This window comes from Pempheris klunzingeri, chromosome 13, assembly GCF_042242105.1.
Source record: "Pempheris klunzingeri isolate RE-2024b chromosome 13, fPemKlu1.hap1, whole genome shotgun sequence".
NCBI lineage: Eukaryota > Metazoa > Chordata > Actinopteri > Acropomatiformes > Pempheridae > Pempheris > Pempheris klunzingeri.
In genome coordinates, this window is record NC_092024.1 from 12,238,107 (window position 1) to 12,261,198 (window position 23,092).

The 23,092-nt window shown below is 43.8% G+C and overlaps 2 protein-coding genes across 3 annotated transcripts in view; one reads left to right on the forward strand and one right to left on the reverse strand.

The window, feature by feature from the left end:
- Positions 1-823: 823 nt before the first annotated feature.
- six4a (SIX homeobox 4a) lies at positions 824-7,209 on the reverse strand. The gene is made up of 3 exons (XM_070842332.1): positions 6,400-7,209; positions 4,064-4,767; positions 824-3,084 (listed from the first exon to the last, which is right to left on the reverse strand). Exons 1-3 carry the CDS (start codon positions 7,131-7,133, stop codon positions 2,474-2,476), a joined length of 2,049 nt encoding a protein of 682 aa, XP_070698433.1. The 5' UTR covers positions 7,134-7,209; the 3' UTR covers positions 824-2,473.
- Positions 7,174-23,092, forward strand: part of mnat1 (MNAT1 component of CDK activating kinase) — a 32,784-nt gene continuing 16,865 nt past the window's right edge. The window contains exons 1-7 of one of the 2 annotated variants that reach the window (XM_070842334.1): positions 7,174-7,231; positions 8,993-9,083; positions 15,073-15,225; positions 15,607-15,680; positions 17,074-17,177; positions 17,415-17,555; positions 18,813-18,944. In XM_070842334.1, coding sequence (XP_070698435.1) covers positions 8,995-9,083; positions 15,073-15,225; positions 15,607-15,680; positions 17,074-17,177; positions 17,415-17,555; positions 18,813-18,944 — 693 coding nt within the window. In that variant the 5' untranslated portion in view covers positions 7,174-7,231; positions 8,993-8,994. Of the gene's footprint in view, positions 7,232-8,921; positions 9,084-15,072; positions 15,226-15,606; positions 15,681-17,073; positions 17,178-17,414; positions 17,556-18,812; positions 18,945-23,092 lie in introns of those variants that run through there. The other variant, XM_070842333.1, reaches the window with a different exon arrangement.

Below are 23,092 nucleotides of genomic sequence, written 5' to 3' on the forward strand. Positions count from 1 at the left end.
CCTCTGTTTATTTAGGTCATCAGTTAGATCATATATAACTCCTCCAGCCAGGATCCGCTGAGAGGACAACTCCTATAATCCACCACAGACACGCTGTGAATAAAATAAAATCCCCTGCTGTTCGCCCATTTGTCAAACTTTGTCCACATCTTATCTCTCCTTGCTGGTTTGGTCGGGTGCCCACTGAGCGAACAAGCATTGGGTGGAAACTCATGACTTGAAGGAGAATCCCCTCAAGCCATGAGAGGAGTTCAGGCTCTTTTCTGGATAGAGACTCGTTGTCAATGAGTGACAGCACCTCAGATTCATTCTTCCACATGTTGAAGTCGGGGTAGTTGGTGGGGTGGGGAGGGTGTGGGGGTTGTTCGGCCTTCGCTTAGGGAGAAGGCCGCTGGATTTGGACTGAGTTGTGTGTGGGGAGCTGCAGACCCCCCACCCAAAAGGAGCTTTACCTCTGGAAATCTCATTGCTGTTTATTTGAATTACAGGGCCCGAGATGAGAAAAGGAGGGCTAATGAACTCCAGGTTGCCAGGCATGTGCAAATGATCACTGCAGGTTTGCAGAGAGCAGCACCAGGCTTGCTGGATTACTGCATGCCACTTTCCCCCCCATCCTCACAGTTTGGCAACATAGGGCTCTTAAATGTTGGGAGCACATATGCTTTTTGTCTGACATACACTCACAGACATGTTGTGTCCCTAAAACATTTGAAAAACCTCAGAGATCACTCCTCCGTCATCTTGAAGCTACATTTGTTAGAAAGAATTTTAAAAATATGTTTTATGTTTTTATAAATATAAACTTTTATTGCAGTATGGAGATTTAGAAAAATACATTCACATAATTTCAGATAACAAACATATAATTCAAACTAAGATTAAAAAAAACAAAAACAAATGACCATCAGTTTTACTATTTGCCCACGACTCATATTTGGTATATGACATTAAAGCACTGAGAATACTTTCACTGAAATGTCCATTCAAATTGATGGGATCATGTCATAAATCCTGACAAAGAAAAGTATGACTAGTCCGCTTGTATGAAGGCGTGTGACACTCTGATAGATACGCATGGTGTGCGTTGGCTGTGAGGCTGAAATGTGCTTTTATGGTCATGTATGAGAGCAAAGGAATTAGGCCCCTGTTGTGAAAAGCACCGGACACACTTGACAAATGGGCTCCACATTCTCTTGTCTTTCCCTCAACTGACGCCCCAGCAAATGTGCCAGCAGCAGCAGCGGCGGCGGCGGTAAATCTCTGAAGCTGCAATGCCACTGCCTGCACGCCAACGACTGAGCTTACTTTCAGTGTTATTCACAAAACAAAAGTAAAAGGCACTAGTGTCCAAAACATTATGACGCCATGCAGAGAAAAATTATTACAATCCTTTTATAGAAAAATATCATCCATGATTACTGACATTTGGAGAGACACATCAAAATGAAACAGGATATAGTATAGCATCATCACATCTAGTTAACATACTATGAGTTGCAGCATTATAAACAACATATGATGAACAACATGTGAGCGGACAGTGTGACCTTTCCATTGTCATTCATATGTTGGTCTCACAGGTTGATGATGAGGCTTGAAATATGAGTCATTACTGAAATAGTGTGCATTTGTTGAGGTGTTCCACACATGACAAACCCTCCTAACCGAAGGCTGTTTGAAACATGTACATTGCAATGTCATTATGGTAGTGCAAATGCCAAAACGGACCAATGCCATTGTGTGTTTTAGGTAGCAGAAAGGCACATTCGTCTTAACTCAAGTCCCATTTTCAATACTCCTACTTCATTTGGTGTGATATAAAGGACAAAATCAGAGTTCTGCGGTGACTCGAGAGGCATTCAGAGAATTTAAGGTGATTCATGAAGGACACTTTTCCCTAAATCAGCAGCTTTATGATCTATTCTCTGTATGTGTGCGCAGTCCTTTAGTAAAGCTGTCGCTCTTTAACTGACCATTTTCACAGAGGCTCTCTCCCTCATCCCCCTACTGAATGACCTTTTTGGTTTGACCCAGATGACGCATTTAGTTTGGAGGAACATCCTGGTCACATGACTCGAGGCATTCCAGCACCTGCTTCTGCAGATCAAATCCACTCAACAGGAAGTAGCAGGTGTTGTCTATAAAAATGCACATTTAAACACGGCTCAAACACACACAGCGACTTCTTCTGTGAGCACAAAACAGTTGTAATGTTCCTTCTTACGATCGGGGCTTTTAAAAAATGTCATAGAGTTTTTAAAAAATTTTATGATAAATTGATAATGCCCACCCAAAGGGCTTCTCTCTGACTAGAGTGCATTGTAAAAGTCAAATGAACACAAATAATTTAACATTTAAGGGAAATGAATAGTAAAAAAAAGAAAACACACACACGCACACACAAAAGTAAAAAGATTCACCATATCACTGCTTGGGCGGACATGAGTGCTTCTGCGTGGAGAGAGGTTTGGGGTTAAAGGTCAGCCATGTCCTCCTCCATCTGTACTGTCTGTAGTTTGGCTAGCTCCTTCCCCTCCACAGCCTCCATCTCCCCACACATCGCCCGCACCATCTCGTTCACGCCTCCTGAGCCCGAGCCACCCACCTTGTTCTCAGAGAGGTTCATGTAGTTGCTGTTCATACCAGGGCCCATCATGTGAGCGGACGGGCCCCGGACCTCATGGCCCCCAAGGTACTCCGTGGGCTGGAGGTGGTGGCTGCTGGGGTCCGTTGGGGCCATCAGGGGCGTGCTGACGGTGAGGGTGGTGTAGACCTCTGGCTCAGGGCTGGATGAGCTAACGGCAGGGACGTCGGCAGTCGAGGCCGAACCTTGGCTGGAGGGAACCTCTTCTGAGTTGGGGGTGGTGTAGCTGAGCTGACCGCTGGAATCCAGGTGGAGCCCGTGGTGGTACGAAGAGTACACGCCTCCCTCCAGGGGCTCCTTCTTGATGGACGGCTGGCCGGCGTTGCTCATGTTGTAGAGGACTGTGCTGTGGTGCAGAGACGTCATGGTCAGCTTGTCCTGCTGCTGGAAGGAGTCATCATTGGAGGAACTCACTGTTACATTGTTCAGAGGCATGGTACCTGTGTGATACAACAATGGATTATTACAAACAGTATCTCTACCACATGTCATTTACAGGAGGCATTAGCCCCAGAATTATTGTTGTGTGTCTCACACACCTTGTGGCTCTTCAAGCTCGATCCTGCGAGTACCACAGAGAACGAGTGCAAAAGTCGTCCAGGACTCAACAGCTAGCTGCAAATTTCTGATGTTCTTGATTATTCCTCCTGGTGTAAACTCTCTGCTTTATGGCAAAGTAAGTTCCATAATGGTTTATTCCCTGTTAGCGTGTTTCATGGCCTCTGATTGTCTGCAACATTTTTCCCCTCCTCCCTGTTCTGCAGACCAACAGTGCAATGATGATGAGTGATGGTGACTTCAGAACTTGTTTTTATTCATCTCTGGGGTTTTCAAAGGACCACCTCTCCTGTGTGTGTGTGTGTGTGTGTGTGTATGGCCCTTCCCTGTTTCTTTTGCTCCGTGTAGTGTGTAGTATCAGCCCTTTGGGCCATGGCCCAAACACGGACAAGCCAAGAATAAAGCAGCTCAGACATATTGGATGGACGTAGTAGAGGCCTGTTGACAAACCGCGGTGGACGTGTAGAATTGCAGTGGAACATGTAAGGAGGGTAAAGAGCACCACTGACCACAAGCTAGGAGCTATAAAGCAGCTGTATTTTGATATAAGATTTTGGTTATTCTTAATATAGTCTGTTCCTGGGTGCTCTACATGAGAGCATCACATTGCAACAAAGTGACAAACTTTAATGTATCTATTTGACTAATACTTGGACTAATACCTCCAAATCCTTAAGCATTATATAGACAGTATCAACACAGTCTTAGATAAAAAGCTGTAGGCTCAATAAGTCATAATCATATTGTCCCTTTATTGATAAGATATTATGCCAAACATGTTGTGAGATTTTATTTTGTCCCTGTCAGCCTCAGTTAATCTAAATGTAACTTCCAAGTAAACAGAAGCTTATTATAACATACCTTGCTGTGCGATTGTAGAGGAAGATGGGGCGGAAGAGAGCTGCAGTGGAGGAAGACCTACGTCGCTGTTGAGTAATGAGCTGCCATCGCTGTCAGAGACTCCACTTGGTACCTGGACCAGACTGTAGCCACCCAGCTGCAGCGCTCCTGACGAGGAGCTGAACGTGAGCACAGAGGAGCCTCCATTCTGGGCAGCCATGGTGTGGACCCCCTCCAGCTTCACCTCCGCTCCGTTCACACAGCCCGAGTAGGAGGAGTACTGCAGGGCTGAGTCCTCAGCAGAACTGCCCAGTCCCTTCTCCTGTCCTGTCTGCATGTGCATGTCCACTCCAGAGCCCCCCAGCAGCACTGCCCCAGAAGGCCTCAGAGGGTTGAAGGCCAGGGGCTGGATGCCCAAATTCAGCCCGTTGAAGAGGATGTTTCCAGGCGTGTGGAGGTAAGACGAGCCACCGTTGTGAAACACGGTGGAGGGGGTGTTACTGGTCACCAGACTTCCGTTGTAGAGACCACCACTGTTGGATGCAGGGGGCAGCTTGATGTCCCCAATCTGTTGGATGACCACCCCACTGTCCAGCGGCCCTGTTTGGATGGGAAGGGTCCCATGGGTGATCACCCCATCTGAGGAGTTAGAGAGGGGTCGGGGAGACAACTCCTCCTGGCCTTTACTAGACTCATCCTCTGTGCTGTGGTTTCCATCAGACTCACTGTGGAAAAAAACAAATTGCATTTCACAAAACAAGAAGAGGAATTATTTGTGGTTATAAACAAGTGACTTTAAACATATTTTTTTTAAATAAAAAATGAAATAAGGTTGGAAAAGGTGTGTTTCTTAGACTAATATGAAATATTTTCCTACTTGACTCTATCACAATACGAATTCAATGAAATATAGTTTTGTATATTGGCGTTTGTTTCCTTCAAACTACTGAAGAGAAAGCAGACAGGGTCGCATTTGTTACTATGCTGTTACACAGCTTTGAAGAGCAGGCTGTGTTTGTGAATGTGCTGCCCTCTCTTACCTCATGGAGAGCCGCACTGACGACAACCAACCATCACCAACAACCGTGCAACCATTTGGCGCAATAAATCCTGGTGTGACAAAATGCCAGCACTGCTGGCGTGACTAAACAAATGGCTGAGTATTTATTTGAATTTCTTTCTCCATTTAAAATGGCCTTGAAATTTAAAATCCCTGTTTTTCTCTATCTATAAAGTTGTATTGTCGATATAGTTGATGCAGATTAATAATGAACAACTCCTTCTTTTAAGATTGATTCAAACAGCTGCGCCCTCTCCAGCACACACACACACAAGTACGAGTGCGCGCACCCTAAAACGTCTCAGCCCCCACTTCCAGGAAAAAATATAAACAAAAACACCAGTTTCTACAAATAAGAGACGATTTCAAGTTATGAACATCTACTAAAAAGTTGTTTGTGAATGATTTTATACCACTTAGAGGCAATACACAGCGTAATGGTGTATGTGTGTGTGTGTGTGTGTGTGAGAGAGAGAGAGAGAGAGAGGGAGAGAGAGGGAGAGAGAGGGGTCACCTCCACCAGGTGCGCGTCAGCTTTGTTCACAGAGAGAGAAACATGAAAGAAGCCACATTTGTGTCTGTTCGTGTGGAGGATTATGAAATGAAACGCAGGAGCTGACGGAGGCTCTGAGATCCTTTTTGGTCTGAGAGGAAAAAAAGTGATAATGAAAATGATTTATGTGCTGGGCTGGGGGACACGTGCACGCGCGCTAGTGTGTTTGCATGTGTTCACCCCTGACTTCGTGCACGCACACACACACACACACATAGATAAGGGGAAATTAAAGTAACTTTTCAAGTCACTTTGTTAGTTGTTTCATCGAAGTTAGCAGCCTCCCGTGTGTGGCAGTCAGATCACTGGAGTGTGGGAGTTACTATGTTATTTTGTTGCTTATGGTTTCCATGCCCCTTAGCACCAACACACTTGAAACCGGATCTGAATGGCAACCGCTTCATATTTCAAAACATTAAAAGCGTGCTCCAAACCCTTTACGCATACTTTTTGTGCCTTAATGATCAACAATTAATGATTCACACTGTCAAGTCTTTTGAGAAAATCCGACGGGAGATCATGAAATACACAGAGTACTGTGAGTCACTGGCTTGAGTGTAAATGGTTATAAACTATAGGCGCCCCCCTACGAAAGAGCTTTCAAATACTTTGTTAAAATTAGCCTGCGTCTATTTTAAACGCGCCTTTTACGCACCGAACACTCTGGGAATGTTTTTTAATAATGTGGTTAATAACACTTCTGTGACTGAAACAGTCTGTGCCTTTTTCCTTTTGTTGGCTCACCTTTTTGATTGTGCCTCGGACGGGTTTCTGTCTCTCTGTCTCCTGTTTTTGAACCAGTTGCTGACCTGGGTCAAGGAGAGTCCTGTAATCTTGGCGAGATTTCTCTTCTCGGCAGGAGAGGGGTACCTATTCTGATTATACAGATCCTTCAGCGCGTTCCGGGACCTCTCCTTGAAACAATACACAGTCTCCTCGCCGTCCCAGATAGTCCTGGGGAGAGGGTACTTTCTCCGGATCCGGTACTTGTCCACGGCGCCCAGGGGTCTCCCCCGCGCCTTCTCCGCCTCGGTGTACCGTGCCTTGTACCACAGATCTTGCAGAAAGGTGTGGTTGGACGGACTGAAACTGTGGTTCTCCAGAATACTGTACAGCTCCTGATACCGAGCCTGGTGGAAAGCAACGAGGGCTTGGGCTTTCAGGATGCTTTCGTTGCCGCGGAGCAGGTCACTCTGTGGCAGGGACCACAGGAACCTGGCCAGCCGGTCCACATTGCCTCCCTGCTGCAAAGCCTCGCAGACGCACGCCACTTGCTCCGGGGAGAAAGCCAGGGAGGAAGCGGCGCTCACCAACAGCTCCGTGCGCACCGCGTCCGTGTTGGGAGTCGTGCGCTCCATGGACAACTCCGCCGCGTCCAGCGCCACAAGCTTGATGCACTCCCGCGTATCCACCTCCTTCACATTTTCCCTCTTGATGTCATTTGCTGTTGTGACTTCTCCGGCAGAAGAAGAAGACATTTTTTTTTGTTCAAGCCTTCCCTGGTAAAGTCACTCCTCCCAGCTCGATCAGGTTACCTCCTCGCCATGCGAATGCGATCGGATATCTGACAGCAGCTGTAAGTAGATATCTCTCTCCCCTTTTCCTTCCAACGTGACTTTTACTCTGCGGGGACTGGGGCTGGAAGGAGACACACTGGGGTCTATCGGCAGGAGAGCCACGCTATTGGCCGCCGAGGGCCCCATTAGGGAGGAGCGAGCGGGCTTCAGGCACGAATGTTTGGTTTCCAGCTGTCACTCATACAACTTCCAGCATATTCACTATTCACCTGTGCAAGGTGAGTGCTTCGGGGATCGTGGGAACGGGATATCCTTGTTGTCTGTATTGTCCGGAGCTGACTTAGCTCTATGACGAAACATAAAAGCATTTTTATTCCCATGTCGAAGTTTGGAAATCCAAGGGGAAAATAAACCTGGTTCTGTTGTCACTCATCGTCTCAATCCAAAATATGCTGGACTATTTTAAAATAAAACGTTCAATTTGAAATAATTGCACCTTTTTTGTTTATATTTCCAAACACGTTTTTTCATTGTTAGATCCACCCCTTTAAAAACAATAATTTTGCAGCTGGGAAAAATCCAAACTTTCAGTACACATCCATGATAGTTCAAGGTCCTAGTTGTGACTGAAATAAGGTGTTTGTCTCTCACAACCACTCACACATTGGATCAAGTCACAACACAGCGCATGAGCAATGGCAGATCTAATCCATGTACATAAACATAGAATATTTAGTAGCGGTCAGTGAAATCAACACCTGCATGAATACAAATATCATTTCCTTAGTGGCATAAACAATGTGTACTGTGATCCTCGAAAAAAGTTAAGCTTGATGTTTTATTTTCACCTTTTACATTTCTTAGACACCCCCAGAGTCAACCTATTTGTTTTCCATTAATACAGATCAAAATAACAAGATTTAATACTTTCAAAGTGAAGATTATTAATTCCCTGAAGGCCATACATGAGTCTCTAAAAAAATAAGTAAATATTAGCTTTGCAGAATTATGTTTATCCTGTCAGAACTTGAAAACTTCAAGTGCAAATACTATAATACAAATATTTGCAAATACTAATTGTCAATTGTGGCACTGGAGTCTAACTTGGTGGATAGAGTCAATAAATCAGTATACAACATACATAGATACAAAGGCCTGAGCTTTTAGTCTGTTTTCAAAGCTGAAGCCTTTAGGAAGATTACATTTTAATGTGGACCAACCTGCCCTGAAGTTAACTCTTTCATCACTACATTATTATGTGGCACCTTTTCTGTCCTCATCAGACATTGTTCATTTATGATAATAAATCACATGTTATCCATCATCCGGGTGGTGAATTATTTCCGAAACAGTCACATATTCAAACAGAAACTATATGATGTCAGAAGCCCTGGGGAACAACATCTGGAGAGGTTTTTGGTTTTAATTATGTTTCGGTTCAGGCTTACATTAGATCATGGAATATATGGCAGTAATCTGTAGGGTTCTGCACAGGGGAGACACTGAAACCTATAATCAAAACAGCCATTTAATACATTCCCTCTAAATACAACCTTTGCGTGGATACATGAAAATAAACTACTCAGCTTTTTACCTCAGTCCCCCTGGGACTGCTCAGGGACCCCCGGGTGAGCCAGCACCACAGCGTGACCACCACTGCTGTGCAGGTGATCATTAAGTAGGAACCACTCTTATTGGTGCCGTTTCCCGTCGGACCGCATTCTGTGTAACGCAGCGGTTCGCCGTCTGGAAAGTGACAGCAGAGCCGCCAGTTGTTGACATTTTTCTCCAGTTTTTTAAGTTTTGTGTTTTGCGGACAGAAATGGACGACCAGGGCTGTCCGAGATGCAAAACAACCAAATACAGGAACCCGTCGCTGAAGCTGATGGTGAACGTCTGCGGCCACACGCTGTGAGTATTTACAGCCACAAAAACTGAAGACAATTTCACCCAACACCACGATGTACGTTCTTCAAAATGTGCAAAAAACACCCACAAACACTAGAAACACCGTAAAATGTGCTTATGTTTTATGTTATTTCCAACAATATGACGCTTTTTATCGCCTCTATTTTAACGGCTGGACGTTGAAAGACGCTGCAAACATGTTTTAATCTTCACGAGCTTTTAGCTAGCAGCTAACGGTCTGCTGTGAAAAATGTGATTAAAAAATCACAAATATTATATCAGCACTGTTCAATACAATCAATTCAGCTAGGACTACCTCTGAGAAAGACTAACCATAGCAGAAACAGTCTGTAGTGCTGCCTGACATCTCTCAGCCTTGCTAGACATTGTTAATAAGCATGCTAGACAATAAAATCTGAATAACACACCAGCTGCATTGGTCTTTGTTTGTACCTGCTCTTATATCCCTCTTTAAAAGTGTTCTTCAATCAGATGCTGGTGGTGAGACCTCTGAAATATGACATTTTGTGTAAATAGCTCAGGATGGCAGAGAGAAGAAAGATTGATGATGAGTGTTATAAACTTTGTGTGCTCTCAAGTTTTGAACACATAAATACAGATGTGAAAGTGGGTCATTCTGTAATGATGGATCTAATTTTCACCAGGGCTGCTCGGCATGATGACAGTATGACTAATAGTATGACTAGTATGTTTTTTTGTGTTAAACTGATGAATCCTATTGTCCCTATCCGACCATAGCTACTGGCAGACATGACTCCCAGACTGTTCCCTGACCAAACCTGAGCCATTAAAATACAACCTAATCATAACCATTTCCACCATCATACCTAAACTTTACCGTCCCAAGGCTGCTCCCTTACTCCTCCACTAAAGGTATTTATTAAAGCAGGTTTAACTTACAATCATATTAACAAAGAAATGTAATAACTTCTTTGTTTTTGTCAAACTGAAACCAGAAAATACATAAAATGAATTCAGCTGTAATTTCAAATCAATCTAAAATAATCTATTTCACTTGTAGTGGAATATATTTATTCGGACTGACTTGACTGCTCAATAAAGTAATTACTGTAGCACTAGTTCACATTAATCCTATTTATCATTATGCTACAGTTTTGATTGTGCACCATCCTCATGTCTGTACTCGATAAACCACGTTTGCAGTGCATTTTCCAATATTTAACCTTGTCATCTGTTAAACAACATCACCATTTGAATGAGGAGCATCGTGCAGTGCCGATGGTAGCCTGATGAGAGCATATTTTCGACCCTGTCTGTTTATTGACCGTACCATCAGGAAGTCGCCGTGCTTTGTCATCAGGTCAGCGAGCTCATAACTCACTGCCTCTGTCTGGATGCAGGGTTACACACAGAAAATTAATATGATTCTGCAATGAAGCAATTTGGAGAGATGTCCTAGCCCAGGTCACCTTGGGTTTGTTCCTCAGAGCTGGTGCGACGGTGAATTAATGCACCACTTGGAAACTGCTGTACTCTCAAACTGTATTAGTATTTTCATCACTGGTGTCAATTGGCTTTTTGTTTGCTGCTCAGCTTCCTTTAAGAGTTTATAGAGGTGGAAGACTGTGCTGTAGTTTGAGCAATGTGTTTGAGTTTCTCAGTTACTGACATCCCATTTGGTATAATCAGCAACGGTATGCAGAAAAAGCAATGTGTACTTATAATCCATAAACTAACTCTAAAGCAATTATATAGATGCATCATTTCACATACCAAGGATAAATCTTGGTTTCTGCTCATGTAGTCAGAGAAGTCAGTGACTAAAATCTGTCCTTTTAGATTCGTAGCACGTTTTATTGCCATTTCTAAAGTAGAGTATGACATAACAACCTCTAACCGTCTGGGATATGAATGCCAGTCATCCTGTCCATTTATAATACCCGATTTTAGGGCTTGTTGTTGATATTGAACTTTGTCATTAAGTATTCTCATTATTGATTAGCCTGTGGGTTGTTTTCTTGATTTAATTCATTAGTTGTTTGGTCCAGAAAATGGTGAAAAGTGTTGATCACTGTTTTCCAGAGCCCAGGCAAGGCAATGATCTCAAATGTCTTGTTTTGTCCACAAAGATATTCAGTCTACTATCACACAGGAATAAAACAAACAGAAACTATTCACATCTGAGAAGCTGAAATCCGTGAGTTTGGACATTTGTTTTCATAAAAAATGAGTCAAAATGATCGAAAATATATCAAAATAGTTGGCGATTCATTTAATAACTAACTCTCTGCACTGGTTCATTCACTGAAATGACTGTTGGCCGGTTTCTACCTTGGCTCGCTTTAGTGGCCTTTCCAGTCTGGGCTGACCAGGCTTCCTGTCCCAACGATGCAATGCGGTATTGAGCTTCTCCATCTCTAGCATGCATCTAAATTTAAACCCCACCACAGCACATTTTGTATCCCTGTCACCAAGGCATTTGATGTGTGTTATTTATTACCTTTGCACAATGACACCAGGCACATGTCCTTTGGCATTTCACACTAAGCACAAACGATAGTAGGTTAGACATTCAGAGGAGATTCAAAGGGGCCATCCTCTATATAGTGAAGTTGACAGACAGACTTCGTTAAGTAGAAGCTGCTCTCCTTTACCAAAAAAAAAAGGGATCACAGATACTTGGAAATGTAGGAAATGCACGCGATAGTTAGCATAGAGACAAGTAGCAGGGGCTAGCCTGGCTTTGTCGAAAGAAAAAAAAAAAGATTAAAAAAACAAGATATATCATATTAACTAGTGAGCTTTAGTGGTGTTAGTAGGCAGATTTTTTCAACCTTTTCAGAGAATCAGGCTCACAGTTTCCCCCTATTTCCTGTCTATATGCCAAACTAAGCTAACAGCCTCCTGGCTGTAGCTTTATAATTAACAGACAGACATGAGAGGGTATTAATCTTCTCTTCTCGGCAAGAATGCTAATAAGCGTATTTCCCAAAATGTCAAAATATTTATTTAAGCGAGAAGTCAATTCCAAGTTCCACGGGGCATTGCTGTAAAAGACGGCCAATTAGCAAGCCTTAACGCTGTTGCCTTTGCTGCGCATGAAGAGCCTAACGCAGTCAGCTCTACCTCATTTTTAACTTCCAATCCACTTGTGCTTGATTCTGACTGTATTGATGTTTTTACTTTGAGGAAGATTGAAGTTGGTATTAAAAGACTTTTTAATGAGATTTAATGTAATGTAATATTCTACAATGTACACCAAATCTAAGCTTTGTTTTTTTTAAGATCACACAAACCAAGCTAGCTTCCTGTGTAAGCAATCATACTCTTGGGCCTCAGCATTTTTTGACTGTGCTGCTGCAGGTATTGTAGGTCACAAGGCAGGACAAAGTGCCATAGCTGGTTTAAATTTGACACAAAGCCAGCTCTGCTCTGCCTGGACTCCGTGAAGATCACAAGCTTTGTGGCAGAAGCAAGTGAATCCAGCTCCTGTCTGTTTATACTGTAGTGCTGTTTTGTTCTTGCTCTTTCTTGCATAAGAAGGCGGTAAAGATGCAGGCAATGTCACCATGAGGCATTTAGGGGGGGGTGAGTGTTAGCTCTATGCTGAGCCAGGACCCTGTTTACCCTCCTCTTACCACCCCCGTCTTTGACCTGCTGACAGCTGCAGATGAGAAAGATAGGAGCCTGGAGCTCTGAGCAGGACAGGTGAGAGAGGGAGGAGTCAGGAGCACTCAGTCAGCGACAACAGCACTTGGACACAAAGATGGCAAGCTGCTAGAGATCTGTCTGCTCACTTAAACGTCTGTTCAATATGCCGAGCAACATAACGTAGTCTTGGCAAGGGATGTCTGAGTCCCCCTTTGATTACAAATTGCAACAGACACACAATCCGAAAGCTGTCATGTAGAGGAGGCATATTTCAGAGGAAAGATGGCAAATTGACTCTAAAATTCTCCTCCCTCCCTCTTAGAGGTTCACCTCTTTGCTCTAAAGTTACACAGGATTTCCCCTTTGGAGAGTTCTGTTGTGTGGTCCATTTATGGGGCAGGGGGCAAGCTACGCCCCACTCCTCGCCCCGTGTTGATGAATGGGCTCTTTGTGGGCCTGTGGAAACAAGCTGAATCCCTCCATCTACCTCCATATGGCCAGGCCCATACATCTCCTGTAGCCTGGGGCCACAGTGAACATCTGCCTCTTCCAGCGTGCACTTGAGCAGGAGCTCCTCATGCTCTGAAGCACCAACTGGACAACGCAGATGTTTCTGTCAGTTCAGCTTTCATTTTTATTTTGAGGCTTCACCTAAGACAAACAAAATGGACATGCTTGTAAGATAGTCCCATGTAACGCTTCGTCTATTTGTTGTATGGCCGTGACAGCTTGCTGTCATACTTGGCAGGTTTGGCTTGTTTGACCCATATTTGAGACGCTAGACATAAACAGCCAAACTACATGGCTCTGCAGTTTCTCCTTTAACTGCTTTTTTGTTTTGAATCCTGCTGATGAAGCGAAATGTCTTGCGCGATGACTCTAATAGAGCTTTTGACTAGGCACCAGTGTCTCAAACCAAGGCCTTGACTTTGGAAAGAAATGACTCAACCATACCATCAGCGACTTATGGTGAAAATTCTTGCTTTTTCCCATCAACTTTGCTGTGTTTTATTATTAAAAGTGTCAGTGCTCAAAAGCAGATAGTGACATTTGGAAACCAGATGTCCATTTTTCTGAAGGTAGTCACAAGCAGGAAGGTGAATTCCTGTGGAAATAAAGCTCCACAGAGACTTAATTAAGTGTACTGTGCAAACGTTTATCCAGGCCCTCCACCCCATCATGGGAGATTTAGGAACATTCCCATTGTCTTCACTGTCCACTCCTCACTTGAGTGTGACTGATGGGTAAACGCCTACCTGCATAAAGGTGTGATTGATGGCTAAGCTCAGGGTTGTGCCCTGGGGCAAGTCTGACAGTTTCCATGGAGTAATTTCGTGATGGTGCATAAAGTAAACCTTCCTGTTTGAACCTGGGCTTTACCTAAAATTCCCCAACATTATCCGAAGAGCTTTTCTGCCTTTTTGTTCAGAATTGGATATGGGCGGAGAGGTGTGCCCTTTACTGAAGAGAGTTTTGATTCATGGGCGCTTATATGAGGAACCAGAGGCCGCCTGAAAAACTCATCATGACTGTGCTGTACGGCTACATATTTTGTCTTGGAAAGTAATCGTAACCATTAAACAGATTTACAGTTGGTACTTTGATCAATAACTGCTATTTCCATAATATTTAAAAATCAGGCTTAAACTTCTCCATGATACAGCTTCCTTTCATTTAGGCAGTGTGTCAGGAATTATAGTGACATTTGCTGGCAGATAGGGGGGAAAGGTTGGAACTGCATCTGGGCTTTTAATGTTGAAGTTAAAGTTTCAGATAAATGAAGAACAAATGACCTTTCATTTTAAAACACTTATATTTACAAATGAAGTAACAAATACACAAAACACTGCACTCATCCATCTGTATTTCTTTGCCTTTCCCAAATTACACAAGACTGAGCCCATTCTTATAATGATAGACTACACTTTGAATTACGGAGCTGGATTTTATCATATTATGCAACGTGGCAGAATAACTGAGGTCTTGAAATAACAATAAAGCAAATGTTTTTCCAGTGCAGACAGACACTCCACTGATGGGGTGTCAGACTAATTTCCTCGTGTCTGAGAGTTGGAGGCAGCCTAATCGACATTCCAATCATAATTCCAGCCATCTTTGAGCACTCACAGGAAATATTCACAAGCTCCATTATCACCCACTGCGCCGGATGATAAGTTACACACATAAAAGAAAAACACAAATTTGCTTTACTGTGAGGAAAATAGTATTTCAGCAGCCACATACGCCCACACATGCTCACAGCTGATTCTCCGGCCTGCCTGGGAGGGTCACCCCTGGAAACATCCAACTCAGCTTGCTGGTATTTATTTTCTGTATTCTTGTCTCCTCTACCCCGCAGATGCGAGAATTGTGTAGAGATGCTGTTTGTGCGTGGCTCAGGCAACTGCGTGCAGTGTGACACGCCCCTGAGGAAGAGCAACTTCCGGGTGCAGCTCTTCGAAGACCCCACAGTAGATAAAGAGGTGGAGATTCGCAAGAAGGTGCTGAAGATGTGAGTGAGAGGGACCGGGAGGGTGAGGGGTGCGGCCCTGCGTGTTTATGTGCCATCTTATGCCTCCTCCCACTTCTTAAGCCACCTTTGTCTTTCTCATCACACTGTTTGTTTTGTAGACAATGGGTCTCCCCAGGGGGGCTCAAACGAGAAGGATCTTTCTCTGCCTGGTTTTTACTTCTCTGCCCCTCCCTGCCTTCTCTCTTCCCCTCTCATCTGTTCTTTAATAGCCCCTTAATTGACATCTAATGCGTGTCTATTAGGCAGTATGCAGACATGGTATTATAAAGTGGTTGATTTAATGGAAGTTATTAATGTCAGCGCATATTTGCTTTCATCAGGTTTTACTGTTGTATCATCAGCTCTGTCCTTCCTCTGCAGATACAACAAGAGAGATGTTGACTTCTCCAGCCTGAGAGAATATAACGACTACCTGGAGCAAGTGGAGGACATAGGTAGGAGCAGCGACTTAAAGGGATGCTGGCTAGTGTGCTGATTTCTGCTTGGCTCTGGCTGCACAGGGGGATGTTCTACAGGCATTAGTGCCAACCAGGGGCATGAATCAGGGAGTAGCCCTGCCAATGCTAACACGTCTTGAATGGCAACTCACCATGCACTTTTAGCATTGATGGATTAAAAGAGCTGGATATGGTGTTCCCAGTCAGCCTCGCTGCTATTTTGTTCCAGTGCTGCTGCAACAATAAAAATCCCCCATGGCCCGAAAATCTTTTTCCCCATCGACCACCATTGACAGGAGAACAGAAAATGAGGCTAACTATCACTCTTTGAATTAAACATCTTTAAACTATGTAGGTTAAATATTTACGAAACTTACCCAGAGCTTAGTAAAAGCATTTTGTGTGTATGTGGGGTGTCATCCTAATGTAAAGTCTGTCTTTTAACTGAGTGGAACAGGGAGGGCGGGGCCAGGAAGAGACAGTAAGGTGAATGCTGAAATTAATATTAATATTAATATTAAACACATAGGCTTGGTGCTTGGAATTTGGACCAATGTTTTTTTTAACCTTTTTAAACCTTTTAAATCCTCAAAATTCTCGCTAAAGTTTGCCTTAAGCAGCCTTGAAGTTGGAATTTTTTCCCACATTTTGATGCTTATCTGCTCATTCCAATGTGTCAGTGAAAATGTTGTGTATCTCACTGAAGTAGATAGAAATATTGAATTAACAGATGCCATTTTTAAGGACCAATAAATGGAAAATTCAACATGTGTTGAACATCACTTTATACTCTTTTCCCCTGTGTTTCAGTTGTACACAGTTGTTGTCTCTGGAGCTCTGTGGATCTGTATCAATAGTCGAAATTTATATTATTGTGGGTTTAAATAGTGCTTGTCTGAACAACATGACATTGTGATTATGGACCCATAAAAAGGTCTCTTTGGTTGAAGAGATTCAAAGCTGGGGTGTATTCTGTTAGAAATATGTCATCCAGCGTGTTGTCCGACCACATTGAATATCAAAAATGTGAATAGCTGTTCCGAACAGCCTCATTTGAAGGTGTCAAAAGGAGGCAATCATAGATAGGGGTGTGCAATATTGTTTAAAAAAATAGGATGGCACACTTCATTCATGTAATAGTCATGTAAAAAAGGGAGCTGAGAAAGAGTTATAAAACCGGGCTCCTGTCTTATCTCTGGCACAGCTGGCCAACGACGAAGTGAAGTGGTTATGAATATTAGATCATCAGTTTTGGAAACTTGCAGAGGAGGTTGAACACAGACACCTCCAATTGGACGTTAAGGTGTGGGGGATTCTGAAGCAACCATCTGACCAACTCTTCTGAATATACTGGCCCTTTTAACGCTGGTTTTGTGTCTTCTCTATGTAGTTTATAACCTGACGAACAACATTGATGTGGAGGACACCAAACTGAGGATGGAGCAGTACCAAAAAGAGAACAGGGATATCATCCAGAGGAATAAGGCTAAACTGGTATGTACGGAGTTTCTTTTCCCACACCTGCATAATACCTTTATTCATAATGATAATTTGGTGCAAAAATAAACACTGAGGAAACTTTCCTTTTTGCTCGCTCCCCTCCTCAGAGAAGTCAGAGTGATGGGTCAAGTACAATGTGGCATTGCTAGGGCTAGTGGGGATTCTGCCTCATTGTCAAATATGTGACATGAGTTTTTGCAACATCCCCGTTCTCTTTCCTGTGCTCCCCAGACGCGGGAGCAGGAGGAGCTGGAGGAGCTGCTGTTGCTGGAGCAGCAGGGCAATGAGCAGCGGAGGCTGGATGTGCTGCAGGAGGAGCAGAGGCAGCTACAGGTCAAGAGGAAGAACAAGCAGGCTCTGCTGGATGAACTGGTGAGATACACACATGTCCAGAGTCTATTGAAGCAAAAAACATTATGAAAGATGTTTCATGTCTGACAAACATACACACACCCTCAGCCCGAAGGCTCATGGCTGTGAGATCATTAAGAGCTTATTATCAGTCATTGTGCTGCGGGCTGCATTGTTCTCATTCTGTGATTCCAAAGCCTTTTGGCTCCATTGTGTTGAGCTGCGGGCTTTGGAAGTGATTGTTCCTGCAGAGCAAGCTGCTGAAGGACCATCGCAGATAGCAGGCTAAGCTGTGTGTTTGTTTGTTTAAGGCACAGGGCCTGTTGACTGTAGGCAGATGAGATCAGCTCCCACCCCCCTTAGGGAACTGTCCTGAGCCCTGACATCTGTATGTCCCTGTGGCCCGACAGCTCACTGTTCTCACACAGGCACACACCCATACACCAACACTTATGTTCAGATTCCTTGTTGCTGTTTGCCGAAGCGGTGACAAACTAATCAATAAAATACATCACTAGGAACTTGAAACGCACTTCTTGATTATTGCTCTGTCTAATATAAGCACTGAATTTACATTAATTGTCCATAGTTATATTTTGTTCTTGAATTTATTGGCTTTTTTCTCAAGATGTTTTTAAATGAGAAGCATGTTGACCATGTGATCATCATGTCATCAAAAGAAAGCAACTAAATTCACACAACTGCCTGTCCAAAATAAGTGTGACTCAAGTAAATGAAGATGGTAAATTTATGCAGCCAGACCAGGACTTCTCAGTGTTGGAATACATTAAATCGCTTTTGGTTTATTGTTGAATGCTAAGACACCTCTAGTCTGTCCTACCATTGCTGTCCACCCCATCAAAAATGTCCTACCTCCTCAGTGAACAACATGTCCAAGTTTGTGTTCTTAGACCTCTGTGCTTGGCAACACTCCACTGGAAAAATTGAAACGTCCGACCTTGCATTTAATGGAGGTGAAGGCGGCGCAGTGCACTTGAAGCAGCGTCCCCTGCAGTGCCACAGTTTTGTTAATATGGCTTGCATCAATAATGTGGTATGCTGATGGTTATCCAATTAGTCAGAGATGTCTGGGTGGGTGGGGGGGCTGACTGCTTGTGTTCTCATCTTTTCTCAGCATACAACAGTTAGACTCAACATGTACAAATGTCAGCTGTTTTTGCTCAGCAGAAAAGTTCGTGGTGAAGCACTTTGTTGCATGTATCACACAGCTTGACAAAGAGTCTCATAAAATCCCAAATCCCATTTGTTTTTCTTTAGGAGCAGTCTCAACTTCCTGCCACCATCTTACTTGCCCAACACAAAGCCCGTGCTGCCCAGCTGGAGACCCAGATAGAGCAGCAGAAACAAGCGGTCAAACCTACCAATCTCTTTTCAACTGGAATCCATATGGTGAGTGCAACACTCATTAGTTCTTTAACCCCACTTCATACCGATGGATTCAGAGTGATAGGCTCTTTTGCTTCTTGTGGGTGTGTTTAGTGTCAAGCTGGTAATTTACATCTACATCTATACTAGCACACACTGAAGTGGTTAATTTCTTGAGCGATGTGCTGGCATGCATAGTTTTACTTATTTAGTTCCCAGTAGCTCGTTAAAGATTTATTATAGAGAACTGGGAAGTTATTGACCCCGACCATCAACTTTTCCTCCAACTTGTACTTTATGTAGTTCAGTATAGACACCTGTGCTTCCTTTTCTGCGACTGGTTTGTCGCCAGGTTGTCGATCCTGTGCCGTCAGAGGAAATTTGAATGAATTTGAGCCTTTCTCAACTCCCCAAAGTTGCAAAACATGCAAAAAGGCTGCGTTGGTGGGGGAGTGTCGTTTCAGGTTCTGTTGAAATAATGAATACCATCCAGTTGGAGTAACAGATCCACAAGTATTTTTCACCACATCAATCGTGAGGTAACCAGTAGAAATTTGTTCACATTGAAAAGTAATCTAGCTTGATCTACCTTGATTTTGCAAAGTAGGACCAGGGTCAACTTTTTGTCAGATACCCCTGTGATTATTTTTCTGAATCCCTCGTTCAAATGAAGGAGGGGGAGTAATTTCGTTCTGAACATGACCTTAGCATGCAACAAGAGCTTGAAGAAGCTATAAAACCATAAATAAGATATAGTGGCTGCTATATTTACAGTGAGTCCATGCAGGTTAAGGTCACATGGTTGTATACCTCTGTCCACAGGTGGTAATGTGGGTCTGAACAGTAAGATCTTGCTAGCTAATTTAAACTTCATGTCGAGTGCTTATTGACAATAGAGTGGTGATAACAGTCCAGACCTTCAAAGGGAGGATGTTCCTCCGTGTCGGGTGCTTCTTCAGTGTGGGAACAGGCCCTCACCCCTTCAGTCATGTCATCACATTCCTCTGGGTGAGCGCTGGGACCCACAGAGCGAGCATGTGGGCTCAGGGCTCTGGCTGCTCTGAGCTCGCAGCTTTGTGCACACCATGTCTGGAGAGGCCTTCCATTTGGCCGTCGTTCAGGTTTTCAGTAGTTTATTTTCATTTTACTGGGATGAGATAGGCTGTGTCATCACCCCCACCCCCTCCCCAGCAACCCTCATGAGGCATGGTTGTCTTCCCACAGTTCAGTGGTGCGTGGGAGAGATATCTGCTTAGTACTCACCTAGGCTCAAGGTGGAGCTGGGTTGTGACACACTCGGATATAACCCAGGTCGCTCTTTTCCCATCTTCGTTTGCCTATCCTGACCATTTTAAGTGTTTTCCACTGACTTCGCTATTCTCAATGTCTTGGTTAAATTATCTGATGTCATGACAATCAGAGACTTTACGAAAACATTAATTTACTCATTAAACCCAGAACAGACAACCCGCTCATCCACCACCAATGGAAAAGCATTGAATTGATCCAAATGGAGGATGCGGTACTCTGACTCTCACCCCCTTGATATACAGCATGAAGTTAAACTTGCTGATGGAGGGAGAAACAGCACGATTATGTTGCTCTTGGCTTCTTCTGTGGCTGTTTTTCCTCACTTCTTTCTACCCATTTCTCTTCATCCTCCCGTCCCCAGCTCCTGTTGGTGGAGCAGAGCTCTCACCATGCATCTGCTGTGTTGGACCGAGAGACTTGAGTCAGGGGAACGTGTGGGTTTGGATTTCCCTTCACCTCGGAGTCCATAAGAATGACTTCTGTTTGACTTGGTGGGGTTTCAGCACCGAGCGGTGGATTCCTGCAGATTGCTGGAATTCATTCATCTGCTAGGCTGTGGTCCCTCGCTCCAAGCAGGGTTTCAGTTTTTCTTCAGCAAAAATTGTGGGAAGCAAATGTAAAAATGCATTTCAAAAACCTGGGACACATATCCATGATATGCCCTTATTTCTTTAAAGCCGATTTGCGCTCATCTCTTCACTGAGAGACATATCAAATCGTGCTGAAACGTTAAGTAACTGAATAGTTTCTTTCGGCAGAAAATTAATTCTCCGTTTTGATAATCAGTCATTTAAGTTATTTATCAAGCAGACGTGCCAAATATTAACTGGATCCAGCTTCTCAAATGTGAGGTTCTGGGCTTTTTCTCTGTTTTTTATCATTATAAACAGATTATGTTGGATTTTTGAGTATTAGCCAGACAAAAGAAGCAATTTGTGAATGTGACTTTGGGCTTTGGGGAATGGACAGTTTACACATAACAAGTAATAGATGAATTTTTATATAAAAGATTAATGGACAATCAAAATGACCGTTAGTAGAAATCCCAGTGTCAATACTTTCTTGTGGAGCACGTACACAATGGAGAAACAGATTTTGACAGTGATGAATGGACATGGGGCTGCTTCATGACCCCTTGTTTTTTCATCTGAATGTTTTCGGTGATGTGCAAATTCACCAGTCACGGAAGCAGAAATTCATGGTGCCCCAACTCCCCCTACCCACCCCCACGCACTCCCACAACCACCTGCCCCACCAGCACTTCAGCCAGTTGCTTCACCCCGGGCCAAGGTGAGCCGTCACTGATGGAATGACATATCTGTCTTTCTTTGTGCAGTCTGATCCATGGAACGTGAGGATGCCAATTCTTCCTCCGCTTCCCAATGACTCCTGTCTTTATTTAAAGAGTGATCTAATGTCGCATCTAGTTGTGTCATGTTGTTTACTGGGGACATGCAAGGGGACATCTTAGCCATTCTGGCACAACTCTTTGCTGGGGTGATTTTCCAGGAGAGGGTGAAGGGGACTCCAACCCTGATCCTGATTATTCTGGTTGCGTGTTAACATGTTGTCGAACGGATGCTTGAGGAAGTTAGCTGATCCTGAGGGAAAGCAGTCTCGGTCCAGGTGTGATGTGAGGTGGGATGGGCCTGGTCTTGCCTCTGGAATGGTCTGGAATCACTCACTAATCCCTCACTTTGTTGGCTTTCTACTGAACCAAGACACATATAGCGGGTGCGTACACACACACATGCACTCACACAAGCGCACACTCCCCTAACCCAGTCTGAGTAAACATCCTTTGAAGAATAAAGTGTCTTTTTAAAATAGACGTCCGCTGATATCAAAAGAGACTCTCTGTGCGGGAGGGAGGCAACTTTTCACTGTTTAAACAGGTTGCTTGTTGTTGTCTGACATATAAGACCCAGAGTCATCAGGCTTGGCACCTGCTTACAGCAAAACATGGCTATGAGTTGAGGGTTATTAGCATATAAATTAGATTTGGTTTAAGCCTTGCGTGAGTAATTGTGTCTTAATAGATTTTGATATGGTAGTTTTGGTTGGCTTTGTTTGTTTGTGTAAAGTTAAAGAGTTAATGTGTGAGTTTGCATATTGTCCTCAGCTGCTACAGTGTCCCATTCCTGAAAATGGTTGACCGATGGGGAATCTCTCCACCTTGGAGCAGCTTTCAGCGCCATCTTAAATGAAAGGTCCTAGGTTCCAGCACTGCTGGGGCCCAATCCACTCCTCACAGGCGGCAGAGCAGCTGACATACCTGACGAGGTCGGCATGGGCACCTAATGAAAGCAGGAGGCACGCACACAAACAAAGTCCAACAGGCACACACGATGTGGGTGGAAAGTTTATCCCTAAACATAGATGTGTAGCTGTCTGAAATAACCCCGGGTTCTCTCTGGCTGTATTCCCTTCTACACTTAGGCAGTGGAATTTGACTACCAGAGAAAACACAAACACAAGTAAACACACTCACACACACCCACACCAACGTTCATGCTGTGAGCTTGTTTGCTCAGGCCTGATTTTCTTGGTTAAGTTGTCCTCTACAGTGACCTCTGCTCAGTAGACATACTCGTTCGCACAGGCAAAACTCAGCATTACTTTACTCTGGCAGACTGGCCTAACCTGTTTTGCCTGTGGGGTTGTTGCTACGTACTCCCCCCCCCAACCTCCACTCTTTCACTGTCTTCAGTGTTATTTTCATTTCCTCTGTTCACACCCTTGAGACAGATAATAACAGCCACAGATGTATGTGTTGCCTTTTGTATAAATTTGTCATTGTTTATAAATTCTGATGTATAAAGCATTCACAAACCAATGACTGCAGGTTTTATGTGGGAGAA